The sequence below is a fragment of the Tenrec ecaudatus genome, chromosome 18 (genome assembly GCF_050624435.1).
Source record: "Tenrec ecaudatus isolate mTenEca1 chromosome 18, mTenEca1.hap1, whole genome shotgun sequence".
NCBI classification, from domain to species: Eukaryota; Metazoa; Chordata; class Mammalia; order Afrosoricida; family Tenrecidae; genus Tenrec; species Tenrec ecaudatus.
Genome location: NC_134547.1, coordinates 58,088,845 through 58,109,402, shown reverse-complemented (window position 1 = coordinate 58,109,402; position 20,558 = coordinate 58,088,845). Strand labels below are relative to the sequence as shown.

Here is a 20,558-nt window from a genome sequence, read left to right as displayed (position 1 = left end):
AGGGAGCCTAGCAGCATAGCGCTATGCTTCTAACCAGAGGTCAGCAGTTTGAACTCACCAGCTGCCCCGAAGGAGACACATGGGGCTGTGGGTGTGTTATACGGGGATTTCCCTCAGTTTGTCTCACAGACTCTCTGGAGGCTGCACACCCACTCATCCCCGCAACCTGAAGAACCCCTCTGCTCAGGGTCCTAGCCAGACTGCAGGCCGGCTTCTCTGGCCCCCATGTGTGATGACAGTTGCTTTCTGGAGTCCCTTTACCTGCTGGCCGTCCCCATCCTGTGAGCTCTGTTCCGTGTGCCTGTGCCTGCACATGGATACCCCCCTCCCAGGCTGCTACCACAGGCCCCCTGCCAAGGGGACCAGACTGGGCAGTAGAGGAGGCATGAGGGAAGCCCAATGGGCTGGCAGTGCTGTCCAGAATCCATTCTCTATCCCAGAAACCCTGGGACAGGCGGTTGGATGTTTCCAGCTCATTGGTCAGCCCCTGCTGCCCACTACCCCCCTGACCTTTCAGGCACATGGACACGGGGCACCCATCCACCTGGGAGATGTTTAATGTGTCTTAGGTATCAAGATATAAAACACAGGGCAGGCACAGATCCCAGGAAACTCACCTGCCACCCAGTCAGCTGGGATCCCAGCCCCCAGAGCAATGGGACACCTGGGTCCTTTCCTGTTTGAGGGGGTACCTGGGAGCACAGAGGCCACTGTCTCCCCTCCTCAGAAAACCTGGCCCCACAGGTCAGCACTGGCTAGTCCTGGGCCCAGAGCAGCACGACCCAGAGTGTCCCTGGCCACACAGCAGCCCTGACCTGACGCTGGGCCCATCTCTGGGAACTTGGTCCTGGATAAGGAGGAGCTGTCACCTCAAGACATGGTGACTCAAGCTCAAGATTGCTCCATGTCCCACCCCAATCCCTCTGGGCCCCCAGGCCCAGCCCCTCTCTGTGCCTCACACCAGGGCACTGCCCCTGAGCTGGTGATGGGGACAGACCATCAGCTCACCAAGTTGTGGGCCTGCCCCTCAGAGCCCTGGGCTGGGGCTTGAGCCAGGGAGGGATCCTCTGAAGTGGGGGGCGGCAGGGTTAGGAGCAGGAAGGTGGTGAGAGGAGCCCCGTGAGAACCAGCCCAGGGGTGCCCCACCTCTGCCAGTGCTGTGGCAGTCCAGGCCCAGAGGTCCATTTCCAGGCCTCAGAAAGCTGAGTGGCCTTCTCTGCCTACTGACCAGGGCACAAGTCTCCCCAGCAGCCTCCCCTGAGTCCATCCTTGGCTACAGCCGGCCCCCTTTGTTAAAGTGGACGCACCAGCGGGGCTTGGCTGCGCCAGGGCTGAGATGGGTGCGGTCCTCCTGGCCCATGAGGGGCTGCAGCTCCTGCTGCTGGGGGGTGTCTGCGCTGCTCTCGCTGTGGGAGCGGCCAGCCTTGGCCAGGTTCGGGGGGAAGGCAAAGCTGGGGAGGGAATCGGAAGGCAGGGTAGGAGGGGCCTGGGGTTCTTCAGCCGCCATAGGATGGGGCGGCAGGTGGCTCAGCGTGGGGGCCTGGGTGCAGGGCGGGGAGGCCAGGCTCTCCAGGGACGAGATGCTTTGGCTCCAGCCGGTCTGCATGTCCACTGGCACAATCTTGGTGGTCTCCGAGGACACGTACACTGCCTGGTCCCCCTGCCCGCTCTTCCACGGGAGCTGCTTCTCCGCACAGGTGGGCGAGGGCGGGATGATGCGCGGGCTCGGGCACACCTCATGGGCTCCTGGGGACAGAGGACACCCCTCATTATTACCAACACTCCAGGAGGGGGCTGGAGGGTCCCTAGGGCAGAGCCTATCTACCAGCAGCCTTCACCACACAGTGAGGGGGCGGAGCCACAGCTCCCCGGCTGTCAGGAGTCCTTGCTGGGCACTCGGCCTGAGCTCCTAGCCTCTGGGGGTGGTCAGATCTCAGGGGTGCAAGCCACTGTAGGCTGAAGCTGGGCCACCAAGGAGGGCCGAGCAGGGTCCAGAGGGTCGAGAAGCCCAGGGTTTCGAGGGGCGGATTTGGAGGCCCCTGCCTGACCGGAAGTCTGGGGTTCTGAAACAGGAAACCTTCTAGGCGCCCCCCAACCCCAGCGAGTTCGCCAAAGCCACGCCCCATGCTTTGCATACAGGTGCGTGGTGTGTGCCAGTAGAGGCTTGGTGCTGCAATGGTGAAGCATTCAGCTGCGGAGGGCAAGGTTGGCTATTCGAAGCCACCCAGTGGCACTGTGGGACTGGCTCCCGTACACGTTACAATCAGGGATCTCGGCCGGCAGTTCCACTCGGTCACCAGGAGATGCTGTGATGTGATCGGCTTGGAGGCCCTAACAACCCCGTGCACCGGAATCCCTGGGTGATGCCACCAAAGGTCATGGGTTCAAGTTCACCCGGCAGTGCCTGAAAGAAAGGTCTGGTGATCTTTCAAAAACTCGGGCACTGACCTGGCCTGTCTCCCCACCCTCCGCCACCCCAGTGGAGCAGTCTGGGGTGACACGTGGGGTCTCCTGAAGGAGAAGGACTCTCGGCCTTTGGATCAGCAGGCCACCTGTCCATGAAGCCCAGCGCAGTCCGATGGCTCCCTGACTGGACGCACTATGGGTAAAGTGACTAACGGGCCCTGTGACTGACGCTGATGTGATATCCCTTGGAAGAGCTGGAAGGGGAAAGGTTAGTTTTAAATTCAGTTTCAAGAATATCAGCGAACTAAAACTCGTCTAAAACCTGTTCAATAGAAGGAGGTTAAAAATAATCCGGGGAGAAAGAGGGAATCAATCACAAGGATCAATCTATAACCCCCTCCCAGGGGGACGGATAATGGAAAAGTGGGTGAGGGGCGACGGAGGACGATGTAAGATATGAAAATAATAATCTATAACTTATCAACGGTTAGTAAGGGAGGAGGGGCAGGGGAGGGAGGGGGGAAGAAATGGGGAGCTGCCATCAGTGGGAAGAGAATGCTTTGAAAATGATGATGGCGGCATATGTGCAAATGTGCTTGACATACTGGATGAATGTATGGATTGTGATAAGAGATGTAAGAGCCCCCAAGAAAAGTATTTTTTTTAAAATCCACCACTGACTCATTCTTTCTGGGGTGAGCTGCACCTGAAGGTAGCCAAGCATTGGATAAAGTGAAGATCCCAGCTAATAGACACAGATGAAAAGACAGACTCTCACCCCTGTGTGCGACTCCCACCCCCCAGGAGTTGCTGGATCCGGCAAGGCTCTCTGGCTGCTAAACCTGTTTGCTAGAAGCTGATGGGGGGCTGGACTGCAGGTCCTTGGCCAGGAGCTCTGAACCCACTGATCCATGCCAGCCTTGTGCTCCCATCACCACCTATGAAGTGTTCTGAGCAGAAAAAAAAAATGACACTTGAAATCAGATCGAGTATTAACTACCAGTGCAAAGGGAGCAGTTGGGGGCGGAGAAATCTAGTAAGTGACACCCAACGGGAACCAGCCAGTCAAATCCAGACCCCAAGCGACTATGGGTGTCCTGATATCTTCAACAGACAACACTGCAAAGGGGCAGGAGCAGAAGAGAGCCTATCGATTAGGGGGGTTTGTGTTTGTTCATTTTTTTGTAGCTTCGGCCCCCTTAGGATGATGAGCCAAACGAGAAGCAGGGCAGCATCTGTGGCCTCTCTCTACCCACTAGATGTCGGCAGCATCCCCCCAGTTGTGACCAGCAAAAGTGTCTCCAAACAGAGTCAAAAGCCCCTCCCCCGGAGTCTCCCCCCCTTCAAAAATGCTTCCCTCCTTCCCCGGAGAACAGCTGTGAATAGTCAAATGACTTAGCAACCCAATGCAATGTGTGGGCTGCCTCTGAGTCTTTATCTGAACAATGCTACTCTCAAAGCTGATGAGACAATCAGTGACTGGCTGCCTGATGGCCCGAACTGCAGAAATAACCATGACACTGTGCTAACCTGGTTTGAAAGAGAACCCCTGTCTTGGAGAGATGGATGCTGAAGCCTTGGTTGATGAAATGCTCTCTGGAATAAGCTTCAGAAGAACACATGGGGAGAGGGACATGGTGCAGAGAACACAAGCTCACTGAAACTGGATAATGGGTTAAGGGGTGGGAGGCTAATTTGGCCATCAGGTCTACCATTGCATATTGTGGCAGTTACATAATCTACTGTCGACTTGAGGGAGGGGTGGAGTTTAGCCCGTCAATTGGGTCACAGCTTGATGACCTCATTTGGAGGCTAGACAGAGATAAATTGCTCACTGGAGACCAGATACATTCTCTCCCTGCGAGACATTCCTGTCGACAAGCCACATGAAGCCAGAGCCCTGGAGCTGGAGGAGCCACATGGAGACCCACGCCATCACAGAGATTCTTCCACCACCGCTGGATCCACAAGACTTTCCACCCACTGGCCTGTGATCTTCCTGCATTTGGTGTCATTGCATGTGTTGCTTGAGTCTGAAGAGAAGTTTATAGACTGGTATCGGACACATGGGCTAATATTGGACTTATGGACTTGAATTGGACTGGGCTGGGATGCCTTCTTAACATACAATTACTCTTTGATATAAAGTTCTCTCTTACACACGTATGAGTGTCTATGAATTTGTTTCTCTAGTCTACCTGTACTAACACATATGCTGTAATTTGCTGTAATAAAACATTGAAAGACATTTAAGTTGAAGCCAAACTAACCCCTAAGGTCACCTTCTGGCAAAATAACAAACTAGCTCAGAAACCAGTCACCACCCATAAGCACCGTGCTCCTTAGACCGAAGCCGTCTAGTCAAACGGGCAGCATGGCTGCAAATCCAGGTTGGGAGCGGAGCCCAGAGGGCAGGGGGACGAGATGAATGGAACGGAGTCAGGAGAATGCCCCGGCATTGCCAGCGACGGCACCATGTCACTGACGAGAACACGTGCAGAAACGAAGTTTGGAGGAACCTCCATTTTCTTCCAAAGAGACAGACACCTGGGGGTGTTGGGGCTCACCAGCCGTGAGGGACCGGCAGCATTCTGCATGAAGCTGGCCTCCACATCTGGACACTCAGGTTTGGGTTTTTCATCCACAAGAATCCCAAACGGATGGATCCAGGCTCCTCCGCCAGGTCCGGCTGCCGCCCCAGCGGGCAGCTCTGCCTGAGCCCAGGTGTGCTGAGTATGGTAGGGAGGCCGCCTGCTGTTAGATTGGCCTACCCCTCCTTGTTTTTCCCCCAGACTCTGGAGGGGGCAGTGTGGCTGTGCAAAAAGGCTGTTGGCTTTGGAGTCAGATGGGTCAAGTTCAGGTTCTGAGTCTGATGTGATGCTGGCCAGCACACCGTCCCCCAGGCCCTGTGGGCTGTTTCCCGGTCTCGGTGGTTGTGTGAGTGGAGTGAAAGCACACTGGGCTCTGTGACACAGGAGACGCGCAGTAACTGCTAGCAGGAGCCCAGGTAGCATCATGGTCACGTTAGGCTGCAACCCCAAGGTTGGCAGTTTAACACTACCAGTCTCCCAGAGGGAGAAAGACCAGGCTTTCTGCTCCCGTGAAGGGTGACAATCTCGGAAACCCACAGAGCTGTTCTGCCCTGCCCTGTAAGGTCCTGTAGTGACGTCTGCCAGTCAGTCACTGCTGGTTGGCATGTAATGGGCACTGTCTGGAGTAGAGCCAGAAAGGGCGAAGGAGGCACCCTCCACTCTCCTTCAACCTGTCCTTGGTCTGTAGTCCCCTCTCCTCTGCTTCCCAACCTTTCCTGGGGTGGGGAGGAGGGAGAGCATGCCATTACCTGAGACCCTGCCCTCCTGGAGGACCTCACTGGTGGCCCGGGCCACGAAGATGATCCCCCCGTCGTCCTCTTTCTCGGTCTCTGAACTGTCGCTCTCCTCTTCCTCCTCCTCCTCTGATGCCATGGTTAGAACCACAGCAGCTGCACAAGGACAAGAAAGAGCAGGGTCAGGCCAGCCCAGCCCAACGGCACATCCCCTGGCCAGTGGCTCCCTGTCCACCCGGGCCGAGCCCAGAGTCCCTGGCCCAGGAGCCACCTGTAGTTCCTTGTAGCTATTGGGGAGGGGTTCTGCCCCCTTGTCTTCCTCACCAGACAGAGGAGGGTCTCCAGGACACTGCCTGAAGGGCCTCCACCCTTTCCCTCTCCTCCTGAGCCCCAGCCCAGCTCCCAGCTTGCCTGTGTCCTGAAAGCCCAGGTCTCCGGGAGGTTCCCCAGCTGTCGTCCCAGCGTTAGCCACACCGTCCTTCTGAGGACCAAGAAAGAAACCCTGAGCCCCTGGCCCTGGCCCCTGGAACCCAGCCCTGGCCTCTGGTAAGGTGAGAAGGACAAATCTTCTTGTTCCAGCAGGGGGAAAACTTATGTCCGCATTGGGAAAACCCAATGGTTCTACCATACCTTAGCCAGTTTGGTACCAGTTGTGTCGGTAACCCACGCCCAGCCATGGCTGAATTAGGGGCCCTCCTTCAGGGCCAGTCCTGCTGTGTCCCAGCAGGTGACCACATGGCTAAGAAGTTGACCTCCCTCTGAAAGCCTTGCCTTACCCTTCTGGGCTTCCTGGACATGCTAAGGGGTACCCTGACGCTTGCAACCCGCGAGTCTCTGAAGGCAGGAACAGCCACTAGGAGCCCCTCCCACCTCCCGGGTGGCTGGGCAATGCCTGTCCGCCTCCAGCCCTGACCCGGGAAGGGACGTACCTTCTTGCGGCCAGTCTTGCGGAGTCGTGGCTTGCTCTTAGTGAGGCAGTTGTTGTGCCTGGTGGATTTGAAGGACTCCAGCCGCCGCTTCATGTTCTGCTGGAAGATCTCCTTGTCCTGGCGTTCCTGGGGGTCCTCGGAGATGAAGTGGCGGCTGCAGCTGGCTTTGTACTGACAAGGACAGCACACACACCCCTGCCATGAGGGGGCGCGCCTTGGCCTCCCACAGGGACCCTGGCCCACAGCCCTGATACATTCGCCCCAGACCCCATCGGTAGGTTTTTGTAGCACTAAACATGAATCCAAGTAAACTTTTAAAAATTCCGTGGGGCGGGGAGTGGGGTGCAGTAAGAATCCTGCCAGGATCTCCTCCTTCCCAGTTCATCGGGAGAGAACTTTCCCTGGTCCCAGAACTTGCCCCTAACTCCAGCCTGCCCATCCGTTGAAGTGACCAGAGGCCAGAGCGTCCCTCACAGGTTCGGCATCCTCAACCCAGTTCATTGCTCCGGCCCCTCACTCCCCAGCTTCCTGATGCTCCACTCTCCTTCAGCCTGCAACCCACTCTCCTCTGCTTTCCAGCTTTGCCTCCTTAAAGAAGCCTTTTTATTGACACCATTACCTCCCTGTGGCTGCCAGACACTGATACATGATTTGGATATTTCCCTTAAACCCACCCCTTCCGCAAGTGCCAGGCTGCCTTTGCCCCAGTCCTGTGGTCTCTGCGTGGACCTGGACTGTCTGCCCTCAGGGCAGGACCGCCTCCTGCACCCCAGGTCTCCGAGACTCCATCCATCCCGCTTTTCCAAGAGTTCTTTCCCTCCCCTCCATCCCTGGCTCCCAGCAGGGTTATGTTGACCCCTCCCGCCCCCTCAATGTCTGCCCCAAGAATGTAGCCAGTCTCTGAGCTCCAGCTCCCCCAGGACCCCAGACCTGCATGTGGCTCTCCAGCCCCAGACATCAGCCCAACTGCACTTGAGTAGCCAGGGGTGTCAGATCCAGAATCAGAGCCCCATTCTAGACTACACTGTGCACCTCAGAGGTCATCTCCAGGAACCGAGTATGCATTCCAGCAAGCTCATGGGGAGACTGCCATGCTGCCAGTGCAGGAAACCTGATACGGGCCGCTTTCAAATCACCATCTCCAACCCTTACCTCTCAAACTAGAGTAAAACCTGCAGAAGCCAGCACCTGAGTATGGCAGAGAGCTGGCAGAGGAGGCAAGGGCGAATCTCTCGCACCCAAAGGTGCAGTGGCACTGGTGGGGGGCAGGGGGGTCACCTGTCCAAGGCAGACCCTTGCTCAAGACCCAGAAACACAGGCCATCCCGTCACATTGGGCTACTCAGGTTCCACTGTATAATCTGGCATTTCTTCTCTTAAAAAAAAAAAATCTTGTATTTCTGATCGCACACTGGCCACTGCACTCTCTGCGAAGGTGCTTCGGTGAAGAGTGTGCAGAATTGTGGATAGTGTTGGGTACGACTAAGTGGATTCAGAATCGGATGAGCTGTGCCCCCTCTCCACCCAGCACACAAAATGGTTGGTTCCCACTAACTTGGAGGATGGCCCTTAGCAGCTGTCTACAGGGCCTGTCCTCAGCTCTGGCCTGTCCCACGTTACATTCCTATGTGGCTTTCTTTACCCAAATCTCAGATGCTTTGACTGAGGAGATATTTGATGGTAGAAATGGGACCCAAGTGATGAACCGACCTGGACCAGTGGGCTAAGTCCAATTCGATGACATTTATCAGGGAGAAGCAAATTCTTACTCGTCGCTGGGGGGTTTGCCTTGGTTTGTTTTTCTAACCCACTGGCCATTCTACACACAGACTGACAACCGACCGATCATTATGTCCTTCCTGAGGGGCCACACTAAAGAAAAAGGAGCATACCTATCGATGTCCCCGAGTCTGACCTGGACATAGAGTGGGGAGGGGAGACACATTAACCAACACCACTGGATGACAAGGAGCACAATCTAGACAATGGGAAACTCTCCAAGACAAAGCATCCAGTTTATTTAGGAATAAGTGGCAAGAGAAAGAAGGAATGAGTATAGTTATTTTTTGGAGGGGGGACAGGGGTGGTAAATGATGAGACATGTTTACCCAATGCAAAGTGTGCACTTTATTTGGATCCTGATTTGAACAAACCAGCTGTAAAAAAAAAACATCATTGAACACTGACTGGTATTTAATGATCAGATGGCATTGCTGGTTCTTTGTGAGTGATAACAGATATATATACCTATATACCTGTATTATAGCTGCATATATCGTGTACGTTTTACCATCTCTCAGGGACCCAAGAAGACACACATTGGGGTGCAGGGAACAAGAAGATGCTGACCTGGGGGGGGGGGTGGAGGGTGGCAAGAAGGCCTGCCAGGACGTGGTCTTCAAATCTTCCAAGACCAATTCTGCCCAGCTGCAGAGAGTCAAATCAGGACCAGCGGCAATAGTCACAGAATTGGTACCTGGAAGATTTTTAAACTAACGTGTGAAGGAGGGGTGGTGGAGATGTACCATCGGCCATACGCTGAGAATTATTGGAGGGAGGGGATGGATAAAGGAGAGTTCATTATTTTATTCCTTAGTTGGTGGATACATTGAAATTTCCCTCTTTTTTTTTGGTAATTTATTGAGAAGAATCTAGAACTCTTAGAATCAATCTGTCTTCCCTATGGTCTTCCTGAAAAATATGGAACGCTTCCTGAATCTGCATGTCATCCTTGCGCCGGGGCCATGCTAATCTTCTCTGCATCGTTCCAACTTTAGTATATGTGCTGCCGAAGCGAGCACTCCCTTTTAAAACAAAAACAGAGCGAGCCCAAAAAGCCAGGTCGAAGGAGAAAGCGTCCAAGGACAACCATTAACATGAGGAAAGACAGATGTTTTGTCAGCCTCTGTACGGACAAGACGGGGCCCCAGAGGGGGAGTCAAAAGCAGAAGGATCCTGTGGCCCGGCCACCACCAAGACAGAACAGCCAGTTCCAGAACGAGCCAAGAGAGAGCGTCCCCCCTCCTCGCCGCTGCCACCACCACCCGTGCTGCTACAGCCACCGCCAACCACAGCTAGGGCAGCACCTCCCCTTCTGGGCCCCATCTCTCAGGGACCCAAGAAGACACACATTGGGGTGCAGGGAACAAGAAGATGCTGACCTGGGCAGGGGTGGGGTGGCAAGAAGGCCTGCCAGGACGTGGTCTTCAAACCTTCCAAGACCAATTCTGCCCAGCTGCAGAGAGTCGGATCAGGACCAGCGGCAAGCTAGTTCTGGGTCAACCACAGATAGCTAGAAATGGCCTGCGCTAGCAGCCAAGTCCAAAAAGGTTCAAGGTAATAGCTTGCTGCCCTCTGGTGGGGGGCCAGCAGATTGCCCTTCCTGCCCCAGGACTTAAAGGGATGCATTGCATTGGACAACACTTCCTAAAACACTGCCTTCCCTGGGCTAGTTTCCTCAGCCTTTGCTCAGCTCTGACTGTGGCCCTGCGTGCTCCCGGTGACTCACAAGGACCCTGCCCTCTGCATCGGGGGCTAACCACCCAGTCTGGGTGCTTCTCTCCCTTCCCACCTCGCTGCGCCCATTCCTGGTGTCCCAATGTGGCGCTCAGTTCACCCCTGTCAGTCTGACCTGCCCTCTGTCTGGGGGAAAGGCACCCTGAATCCGTGCTTGTGGCAGACCACAAGAAAAATAAAAAGCACGCAGACCAAACAGAGAAGGAAGGCAAGGCCAAAGTTTCTGCTCATGACCCACCAGATGAAGCCCACCTTTTCCAGGTGGCACCTACAGCTCTCCACAAGCTGGGGCCCACCGCCTCTTGAATCTCGCCCCAGCCCCGTCCCTCTCCCCACCCCCTGGGAGTCCCCACACCCTGCTGGCTCTCACCCTGCGGCGTGGCTTGTAGAGGCTCCCGCAGAGCAGGTGGTGCATCACGGCATCCTCTCGGTCCCGGCCGCTGCGCACCGTGTCGATCACCTGCAGGTCTAGACACGCGCCGCTGCCGCTCTCCCTCCTGCAGGGAGAGGAAGGCAGAAGCGAGAGCTGTCGGGTGGGCCAGGCCAGGGGAAGGGCAGGCAGGCAGCGGGGTGCTGACAGGCCTCTCCTAGAGGGGTTCACAGAGGACCCACGGAGAGAAACCGGGATGAGGGCTCGGGACTCACAGCAGGTTGGTGACTGACGTCTCCGCCATCGAGTTGCGGCTGGGCATGGATGGCAGAGTGAGCCCCGTGGAGGACAAGACGTGGCCTCCCTGAAACAGGGGCCAAGACAGGTCAGGTGGAGGACGGGTAATAAAAAAAAAAAAAGAGCTCACACGCACTTTGGTCTTTACCTGACACATCGATTAAGTCCCCGAAGCTCTACGGCATGGGGACTGCCACGCCTGCTTTCTCACAGCTGAGAAAACTGAGGCTCTGTGACCTGCCCAAGGCCACAAGCCTGCAAGTGACAAGAGCTGAACCTGATCTGCTGAGGCTCTGGGCCAGCTCTTTCCCACAATTCTCTCCTGTGTGCCACATGGACAGCTCCTGCAGTGCCCCGGCATATCATCAGGAAGCCAGCGGGACTTCCCAATTCTCCACTAGCGCCTGCCTGCCTGATGGCCTCCCTAGCCCAGCTCTGCTAGCTCTGTACCCTCCTGTTCTCGGCTGCTGACCCACCTGGTCCACAAAGCTGATGGCATCCCGGATGTTGAGCCTGTAGTACACATCCCAGATCTGGTCCCGGATGCGGTAGGCGGACCGTCGCATCAGCAGCTGGCTCAGGTACTTCTTATCAAACTGCTCCCACCTACAGAGGGTGTCAGGCCAGGCCAGCGCCTGAGTGCCATCCCTGAGGTTCAGAGGTCCCCTACCAGATGGGACAGGGCCACCAGAAGCGCTGGCCGGGCTCTCTCAGTGTGGGCACCTCTGGGCTAGCCCCTGCTGCTGTCCTACAAGCGGCCTTGTGGGGAAGCCCAGGGTGAACCCTGACCAGAATCGGGTGGGAGAAGTCCGGAGTGCAATGAGGCTTGTCGGGGAGGACAGGAAAGGCCTCTCCTGAATCAGTGCCTCCGAGGAGACCTGCAGAATGAGGAGAGGTGGGCGGAAGGCATCGATAGGGAAAAAGAGAACAGGGCTTGCCAAGGTCCCGTGGTGGCGGGACAGGGTGAGTCTGGCCGAGCTTCTGCAGCAGGGCTCCTGTAATGATGGGGAGGCAGAGCACCCTGCCATTGGGAGCCGGGGAGCCTTCTTCTGAGAGCATTAGGAAGCTACCTCCGGAGGCCTTCCGACAGGATCTCCCCACTTAAGCCAGGCTGGGGCCTTCTCAGAAACTCAATCCATGGCCCCAGCTGCCCTGCCCAGGGGCTGCTGTTGCTGAAGACGCCCAGGCCGGTGCCCTCACCTGTCCCTCCAGTAGTGATAGCCGTGGTGCCCCACGACGTCCTCCACTGCAGCCAGGATGTGGTCGAATGTCTAGAAGGGGGTGGGGAGGGGACTGGCTCAGGCTTGGGCCCATGAGAGAAGGCCGGAGGGCGGGACGGCAGACGGGCGAGCTCTGGGACCCACGTGCTCGTGCAGCTCCTGGTTCAGCGTGGGTTTGTGGTGCTCACTCCTCTTCACCTTCAACCACTTGACCAGCGGCTTGATGGTCAGGCCCTGCGGACAGGCGACCGCTGCGTCCTTTCCCCGTCCGCTCGCTGCGGCCTTCCACTCCCCAGCAGGAGCCTCAGCTCCGGTACCCCCACCCTGCTACACTCCAGCTCGGGGAAGGCAGGCCCCTGCCTCCCCCAGTGTGGGGAGAAGCCCCAGCCCCAGAGGCGCCAAGACTCCCCCGGAGTCTGCCAGACCCTCTCCCCGCACAGTCTCACGGGTACGCCCACCTGCACGATGACCGTGAAGAAGACCACCACTATAGTGGTGGCCACAAAGTAGTCCTTGGCAGGAACCTTGGTCCTGTCCAGTAGGATGACGAGAGCAAAGGCCACAGCCCCCCGCAGGCCCCCATAGGACATCACCACCTGGTCAATCTTGTCCAGAGGGACCAGCCGCATCTGGTTCAGCACCCACGTCTGCAGGACTACGCCTACATACAGCAGGAGGGAGGCCAGTGGGAGCGGGGTGTTGGCAGCGGAGGGCGCCCTGGCTAAGGGCTCAAAGGGGCTGGGAGAGGGAAGAAGCAGCCGGGGAGACTCGGGAGTTGGCCGGGGGAAGGGGCTCAGAGGAGGCCGAGCTGGGGCTGGCATGTGAAGCTGGACAGGAAGGCCGGGCTGTGGGTAGGGGCCTGAGCATACCGAGGGCTCGGAAGAACAGGATGAAGACGAGGGTGCCCAGCACCAGCCCCGAGTCCCAGGCCCACTTCGAAGAGTCCACAGCCGAGATGCCAAGCAGCATGAAGATGATGGTCTCGGCGCAGCTGGCCAGCGTCTTCATGGTGTACTTGACGGCCGTGCGCGACTTCCGGGAGATGTTGGCCTCCACGTATTTCTTACAGCCCAGGCCACACATGGTCACCCTGGGGGTGGGGGGGGTGGAAAAAGGGCCAGTGGAGAGGGTGGGAGAGCGAGGCCCCTGGGGGTCAGAGCACTGCAGGCAGTGGGTCACCCCTCGGCGATGCCAGACTCTTTGAGGTAAAGCCCAAAGAGGTGCGGGGCTATCCCAAGGACACACAGCCATCCGTGTGCCTCCTGGTGGCTCCTCTTTGGGCGAGCTGTGGGCCCCAGAGCCAGAGACCTCAGGCCTTGGATTTCCCTTCCAGCTCTGACCACGCCTCAGTCGGCACTTTCAAAGAGGAAGACTGGGTGTCTGGGGAGCCCCGGGGCAGACCCAGGCCTGTGCTCCAGGGCTCCCTGCCTCCTCAGGGCTGTCCGAGGCTCCTGCTCCCAGAGGGTGCAGGGAAACGAATGTCCACCTCAGGGGCCTGCAAGGGGTACCCCCTTCTCAGCAGCCTGCCCGCACGGCCCCCAGGACTCACGCAAGGATGGCGGAGAGCGAGGCCATTTCGGCAGTAAGGTAGGCAGCGTAGGCCAGGAGGAAGACCAGCAGCGGTTCGATGATGCGGACCCGCTTGGTGAAGCGCGTAGTCAGGGCCAAGAGGAAGGCAAAGACGAAACCCACGGCTGCCCCGCCCAGGCTGACCACAAACAGGGAGGCTGGGGGAGGAGTGGGGTGTCAGCATGACCCCTGGCCCAGACCCCACCTGAGCTGACAAGACTGCTGTCGAGGGCCATGGAGGATGCTGCCCGCCGCAGCCCCAGGAGTCAGGGTGAGCCCCGCCCCCTCTGTGGTTCTTTGGACCCTGTTCTCTATAGACGAGGGAGGCCAACTCAGAGCCAATATGGGGTGGGGGTGGTGGTTGCTGGGCAACCCAGGGGAGGCAGATGCCCGCTGTGAAGGAGATACTGACCGATGCCCTTCAGGTAGTCAGTGGCCTGCACGTTGTCAGAGCCCATCTCCACAAAGGAGCTGCAGACCTTGTATAGGACCTAGAGGAGGAGAAGGAGCTGGAGTGGGGGAGGCCGCAAGGGGACTGCCGAGAGAGGACTGGGGACAGAAACACGCGTGGCAGTGTGAGGCTCAGGGGGGTGTGCCTGACTCACCACAGTGACCGCGTCATTGAGCAGGGACTCGCCAAACACGATGATAAACAGGGTCTCGTTGACGTGCACCTCCTCAAAGACAGCCAGCACAGCCACGGGGTCCACCGCCGAGATGAGGCTCCCAAACAGCAGGAAGTCCAGGAAGCCAGCCTGCACCCTGGGAGCTGGGCAGGGAGAGATGGGGCGGGCCAGTAACGGGTCAGGGCCACCCAGTCACCTACCACCTCCATGCGCCTGTGGAAACAGGAAGCCCAGAGAGGAAGTGGCTGTCGAGTCAGGAGACCTGCAGACAGACACCAAAGGCCTGGATGTTGGCTCAGTCCCATGGCCTCTGGGCACCAAAGCTTTCCTCACAAGACTGCTGGCAGCCAGCAGCCCAGGAGAGTAGCTCTGTGTGGCCTAAGCAGCTACAACCACCGTCAAAACTGCAGCCCCAGACACAGAAGCTGGATATGAACTAGGGGCAAGAACAAAGGCCGGGCTCTCTCCTACACCTGTGATGCTCAGGCTAAAGGATTTGAGGGAGGGGTGGGCTGGGGGTATCACTGCTATCGAGTCCCATGAGATGGGTGGAACCACCCCTGTGGCTTTTCTGAGATGGTAACGCTCTACAGGAGTAGAAAATCTCCTCTTTCTCCTAGCGGCTGGTGGTTTCCAACTGTCAACCTTGCAGTTAGCAGCCCAATGCATGACCACTATGTTGCCTGGGCTCCTTCAGATCAGTCTACAAGGGCTGAGTCTCGCCTGTAGATTGGGAGTAATACAGCATGAATTACCTGGCCAGTGTCCAAGAGAAAATAAACCCAAACCCACTGCCACCAAATCTATTTGGACTCACACATAGCCTCCACTTTCTCCGATTAGGAAGCTAGTAGGTTTGAACTGCCGACCTTGAGGGAAGCAGCCTAATGCTTACCCAACGGCACCACCGGAGCTCCCAGTAGATAGTACCTATGGTGGTTACTATTATTATCATGGTCTGGTGCTTTCCCTACCTGCCTGCTCATAAGACTGGGGATGTGAGATTGGCTACCCCACATGTGCAGCGCAAACCGTGGACGTAGTAAAGGGCTGGATTGCATCTGGGGGGGTGGATCTCTCTGGGCAGGGAGCCTGCACACAGGAGCCTCCGGAAAACAGCCCCCTCCAGCTGGCCCTGGACGTGAATGAATGATGAACGATGTCAGGGGCCAGGCCATCCAGTGGGACACATTCTACCCCCTCACGTGGTAAGAAGCAATGCCTTACCGGTGCCGAGCCTTAAAGTCTGTGGCTAGGTGACCTCTATTTATTAGACGTCAGAATGAAAGCTGAAAACCAGCCTGGCATGGCCTGGGCTGAGCCAGGATTGGGAGGCCCTGGCAGGCGTGGTGAGTTGGGCCTCGAGGAGCCAGGCTGGCAGGTGGCAGTGTGGGGGCAATGAGCAGGAGTTAGCAGAGTGGTGTTGCCGACTCCCCAGCCCACACACAGCGGGGAGATAGGCCTGCTCGGCTGTTGTCCTACGAAGCCCAGACGTGACTGGCAGAAGCCTGAGCGAGCTGTTGGCCTGTCTGGGGTGGCTCCTGGCACTCCAGGTGCAAGAAACCTATGGTGGGATCCCAGAGCGTGAATCTCACCCACACAGAGCCTCCAGGGCTGGAGAAGAGGGTAACGGGGTGGGGGTGTCTCAGGGTCACTCACCCACAAGGCCAGCCTGCTGCAGGCCCCAGAGGGCGGCTCCAGTGGTGAAGGCATTCCAGAGGGTGCCCACCACGGCGTAGGTGAGGATGGCACCCAAGTTGTCGAAGAACAGCCGGCTGGGCATGAAATAGCCAGAGTCTAACACAATCGGCGGCAGCAGGAAGAGGAAGAAGGTGCCTGGCTCCAGCTGATACTCAGCTTTCTTGGCCACAGCCAGCACGATGCCCCCTAGCACCAGGCCCAGCAAGATCAGCAGGCAGCTCTCAGGGACCAGAGAGGTCACCCTCCGAGACAGGTGAAACACTACAATGCAAGAAGAGGGTGGGAGGAATCGGTTGGGGGAACAGCTCCCCACTACCCCATACATACACTGCAGCTGTAGGGACTAAGAAAGGAGAGAGCCAGAAAGGCTTCCCAGAATCTCCAGTCCAGATCCGGGGCTACAGCCAACCCCCTCTACCCCCCTCCCCAGCTGCCCAATTCCCATTTCTTGGATTCCTGTGGTGCATCGCTGATCTAAGCCTTCACTTGCCTTTCCCCCAGGAAATGCTCATTCCCCTCTACCCTCATCCACAGGGAACCTCACCTCCCTGGCCTTTCTCTGACCTCCCTTACCTATCAGAGACTTACTTGCATGCATAACAGAGCTGTAAGAAGTTTCTGGAATCAGCCCCTCTCCCCTTCATTTTCTGTGTCCTTGGGGCAAATAACTTCCTCTTCACTTGTCCACCAAAAACCCACTCAAAGCCCTCTGCCATTCAGTCGATTCTGACTCTTACCGACCCCATAGGACAGAGCAGAACTGCCCTTGTGCATTTCTGAGGCTGTACATCTTGATGTGATCAGAAAGCCCCATCTCTCTACCAAGGTGGTTTTGAACTGCTGACCTTGGGAGTAGCAGCCCACCTCATAACCCATCACACCACTGGGGCTCTTTAACCCCCAAAGGGAAATCAAAACAGCAATGAGCTATTAGAACTATGGGGGGCAGTGTGGTAGTTACATCATCTGTTGTCAATTTGAGACTATTAAGAGTAAAGGGGTGGAGTTTAGCCTATCAATCAGGTCGCAGCTTGATGAGCTCATTTGGAGGCTTGAAGGAGATAAATAGCTCACTGGAGGTGGGACAAACTCACTCCCTGTGAGACATTCCTGTTGACAAGAGACATGGAGCTACGATAGAGCGCTGGAGCTGGAGGCCCACGTCAGCACTGAGATGCTTCCACCGCCACTGGATCCACAAGACTTTCTACCCACTGGCCTGTGATCTTCCTGTATTTGGCATCATTGCATGCGTTTCATAAATCTGAAGAGGACTTTATAGATTGGTATTGGACATATAAGCTAATATCGCACTTATAAACTTGATCTGGACTGGACTGGAATGTTTTCTCAATATTCAGTTGCTCTTGTATATAAAGCTCTTTCTTACTCACATATAAGTGTCTATGAGCTTGTTTCTCCAGTCAACCCTGACTAACACACACATTAAATAAGGTAATTACTCAAAAGTACTTAGCACACCACCTCATGATGATAAACGTTACAGAACGCAAACCAGTTGTTTGGTTCTGAGGCATGGTGGCTCAGTGGGTGCAGAGGAAAAGTGTCTTCCAAGGGGTTTCCCTGGCTGTGATCGGACTGAAACAGGTCACCTCTGGGTGGATTCAAAATGTCAACCCATTGGTTAGTAGTGCTTAACTGTCTGAGTCTTACCTATTATTAAGGAGTCCCCGGGACATGGGTGCAAGTTGGGCTGTTAACCACTGAGGTCAGCAGTTTGAAACTTCTGGCTGCTCCTCAGGAGAAAGAGGAGGCTGTCTGCTCCTGTAAACAATTACTGTCTTGGAGACTCACAGGGGGCGGTCCTACCCTGTACAACAGAGCTGCTATGAATCAGGACAGAGCTGCTATGAATCAGGATTGACTGCATGGCAGTGAGTTTATTTTTGTTTTGTTTTTCAAATTAGTATGACACCAGTGAAGTGTTTAAGTGCTTGGCTGTACACCCAAAAGTTGGCCTTTTGAGGCTACTGAGCATCCTGTGGGTGGGGGGAAGACTGGGCAGCTAAGGTTACAACCTTGGAAAGCCCATGGGGCAGTTCTACTCTGTCCTGGAGTCACTGTGGGTTGGAATGACTCAGGGCCAGTGGGTATCATTGCACCATGACAACCTGCCCCCCGGGGCAGGCCATGATCCACATTAGACCTCCTGGGAGTCCTGCAGACCCCTAACTCATTTGTTGTTCTTTATCTGGGATCTCTAAGGACTGACTCAGAGTTTTACAATAGTGAGGGTAGCTGTCAGAAGGCCCCCAGGTCCTGACCCAGCACATTCACTGCCTGTGTGATCTCAGGTTAAGATATTCCTGAATGATGGAGAAATTACCCCATCCAGGGCAAGGAAGGTATGATAGGAAGTGTGAGTGGGCTGGGTTTGATGTGGACTGGTGGCTGATACTCAACAAGTGTGCATCCAGGTTGACTCTGGGGGAGATAACAAATGTAGCCTAGGAGGGAGGAGGGGGTACAGAAGGGTCTTCCAGATGTTCCTCCGTTTGCTTCCTAACACAACCTCTCCGTGCTGGCTCTGGGAGCAGGGGGACATCACATCTCTTCCCATGTAATCCCTTGGAGAGGCTCCCACGGGGCTGTGTGAGACCCTCATCTCAGGCTGGGCCCGTTGGCAGTTGTACCCACAGGGTCTAGGGCAGAGATTTGGTGACTATAAGAAAACAAGGAACTGATCCCTGAACGCCTGCCTCTCTTTCCCCTCCGCTTGGAAGATTTTTTTTTTTAGCCACGGAGACGAGGCTCTTCTGCCTCCAAAGGATGTGTCACCCAAGCCAGAAAAAGCACTCTGATGCACGGGGGGAACCACAGTTGTCGCTCTGAAAGTGTAAGTCAACTGGGAGGCCTCGCTCAACTCCCGCAACTTTTCAGCGAACCCAAATCGGAGACTTCTCCCACTGTGTTCTAGGCGCCCAGGGCCTCCCAGGTCTGCACCAACAGACGTCGCTGCAAGCTCCCACCGCTGTCGCCCCCTTCCCCGAGGCCAGGGTCCTTGCTCCATCCTCATCTCCGACTCTGCACCCCACCCCCGCCATCCAGGGCCCGTTGTCTCGGAGACAACCGGGGTCCTGAAGCATTCGCGACACTTCCCTTTCTTATTAGCCCCAGCCGCCCGCGCGACTTCAGCTCCCGCCCAGCCCCCGCCCTCCTCCCCGGGACCCCCCTCCGGACCACACCAGCAGGGTGTTAGGAGCCGGGGGTGGGGGATGGAGGAAAGGGGCTCAAATTCTAAGCTAAGTGGCTCTGACGTGACGGCGTGTATGGGGAGACTGGAGTACAGGCAGTGCCCGCGTAGACTCGCAGTGAGTAGCAACGCTCAGCTATAATTAGTCACCCTACAAAGGAGCCTGCACAACAGGGAGAGGGAGCCGGTCTTGGTGGGCGGCGGGACCACTGCTGCTGCGGGCGGGGGTGGGGGTGTGTGGATACTGTCGGGGAGGAAGAGGCAGAGCCGAGGCCAAACAGCTCTATTCAGGGGCAGTTTTCCGAGCCCCCTTCCGTGTGAGGACAGGAGGCGGCTGGGGGTCTGAGCGCACCCAGTGCCTGAAGCTCCAAGGACGGAAGTTCGCTCTGTGTGAAGTGGACGATTGCGGATCTGATCAGCGGGCAAAGGGTCCCACCGCTAAGCACAAAAGGGGCCTCTTTAAGAGGGGCGCACAGGGGGAGGGGGCTAAGAGGAAACAAACGTGGGAGCTTCGCCTCCCAGGCGAAGGCTGCTTCCTGGGGACCGAAATGTCTAGGTTCGCTGGAGAATATCTTCCCTTAATGGTCCCCGGGGACAGAGGGTCCTGAGAGGCTGGGGGACAGCGAGGGCTTCTTCTGGGAGGAGTCCAGGGAAGAGAGCGCTGGGGCAGCCCTTGGGGAAGGCGAATCCTCTCGGAGCTCCCACGAGAGGGAAAGAGGAGGAACTGGGCGAGCGCCTGGCGTTAATAACTCCGCACTGTGCGAGAAGCCGGCAGGATCTGGGGACGCGGAGGGCCGAGAGCAGGTCCGCGGTCAGCCGCCGGCCTGGCGCACAGACACAGACTCACCTATCTTGGCCAGGCTGGCCACCAGGATCCACAGGGCCACCAGGTAGGGCGCCTCCACCTCGTGCCACTGCCAGCGGAAGAGCGCCAAGCCCGGGGGAGGCTCGCGGGGCGGCCCCGGCTCCTGGGTGGATTCTTCGGCTGCCTCGACCCCCGCCAGGGACAACCCCAACAGGGACAGTGCGGCGCGCAGCATCCTGCCGCCTGCCCAGCCGCCCTCCCGACACGGCACGGCCGCCAGCCTCGCGTCGCCGCCGCCGCCTACCCAGCGCCCCCGCGTCACAGGCACGTGGGGCCCGCTCCCCCCAATCCCAGCTCGGATACCCCCAAGCCAGGTCTGGAATCGAGACCCTGCCCCACGCAGCTGTAGGATGGAATCCCTTTCCCTCTTGCCTCTAAACCCTCCTCTGCTCCGGAAAACCCCCAGGGCACCTCTCGCCCCTCAAGTCCTGAAACCTACGGCTCCCCCCAATATCCCCCCCACCGAGATTCAGAACTGCGTGCGTGCACGACCCTCCCGGGGTACAGCGGCGTCACGCCCA

At 57.1% G+C, this 20,558-nt stretch overlaps 1 protein-coding gene and 1 non-coding gene across 3 annotated transcripts; both read right to left on the bottom strand.

The window, feature by feature from the left end:
- Positions 1-567: 567 nt before the first annotated feature.
- Positions 568-20,372, bottom strand: SLC9A5 (solute carrier family 9 member A5). Of its 2 annotated transcripts, XM_075537268.1 has the most exons (16): positions 20,020-20,366; positions 15,917-16,219; positions 14,237-14,400; positions 14,044-14,122; positions 13,612-13,789; positions 12,932-13,152; positions 12,521-12,723; positions 12,207-12,296; positions 12,043-12,113; positions 11,319-11,448; positions 10,821-10,909; positions 10,546-10,672; positions 6,661-6,831; positions 6,143-6,212; positions 5,747-5,887; positions 568-1,746 (listed from the first exon to the last, which is right to left on the bottom strand). In XM_075537268.1, exons 1-16 carry the CDS (start codon positions 20,210-20,212, stop codon positions 1,274-1,276), a joined length of 2,703 nt encoding a protein of 900 aa, XP_075393383.1. In that variant the 5' UTR covers positions 20,213-20,366; the 3' UTR covers positions 568-1,273. The 2 variants fall into 2 exon arrangements, with proteins under 2 accessions (XP_075393383.1, XP_075393384.1); XM_075537269.1 differs by lacking the exons at positions 5,747-5,887; positions 6,143-6,212; positions 6,661-6,831 and having other exon boundaries at positions 1,403-1,746; positions 20,020-20,372.
- Positions 9,354-9,460, bottom strand: LOC142432841 (U6 spliceosomal RNA). The gene has a single exon (XR_012780944.1). It is a non-coding gene; the product is annotated as a U6 spliceosomal RNA (small nuclear RNA).
- Positions 20,373-20,558: the final 186 nt, after the last annotated feature.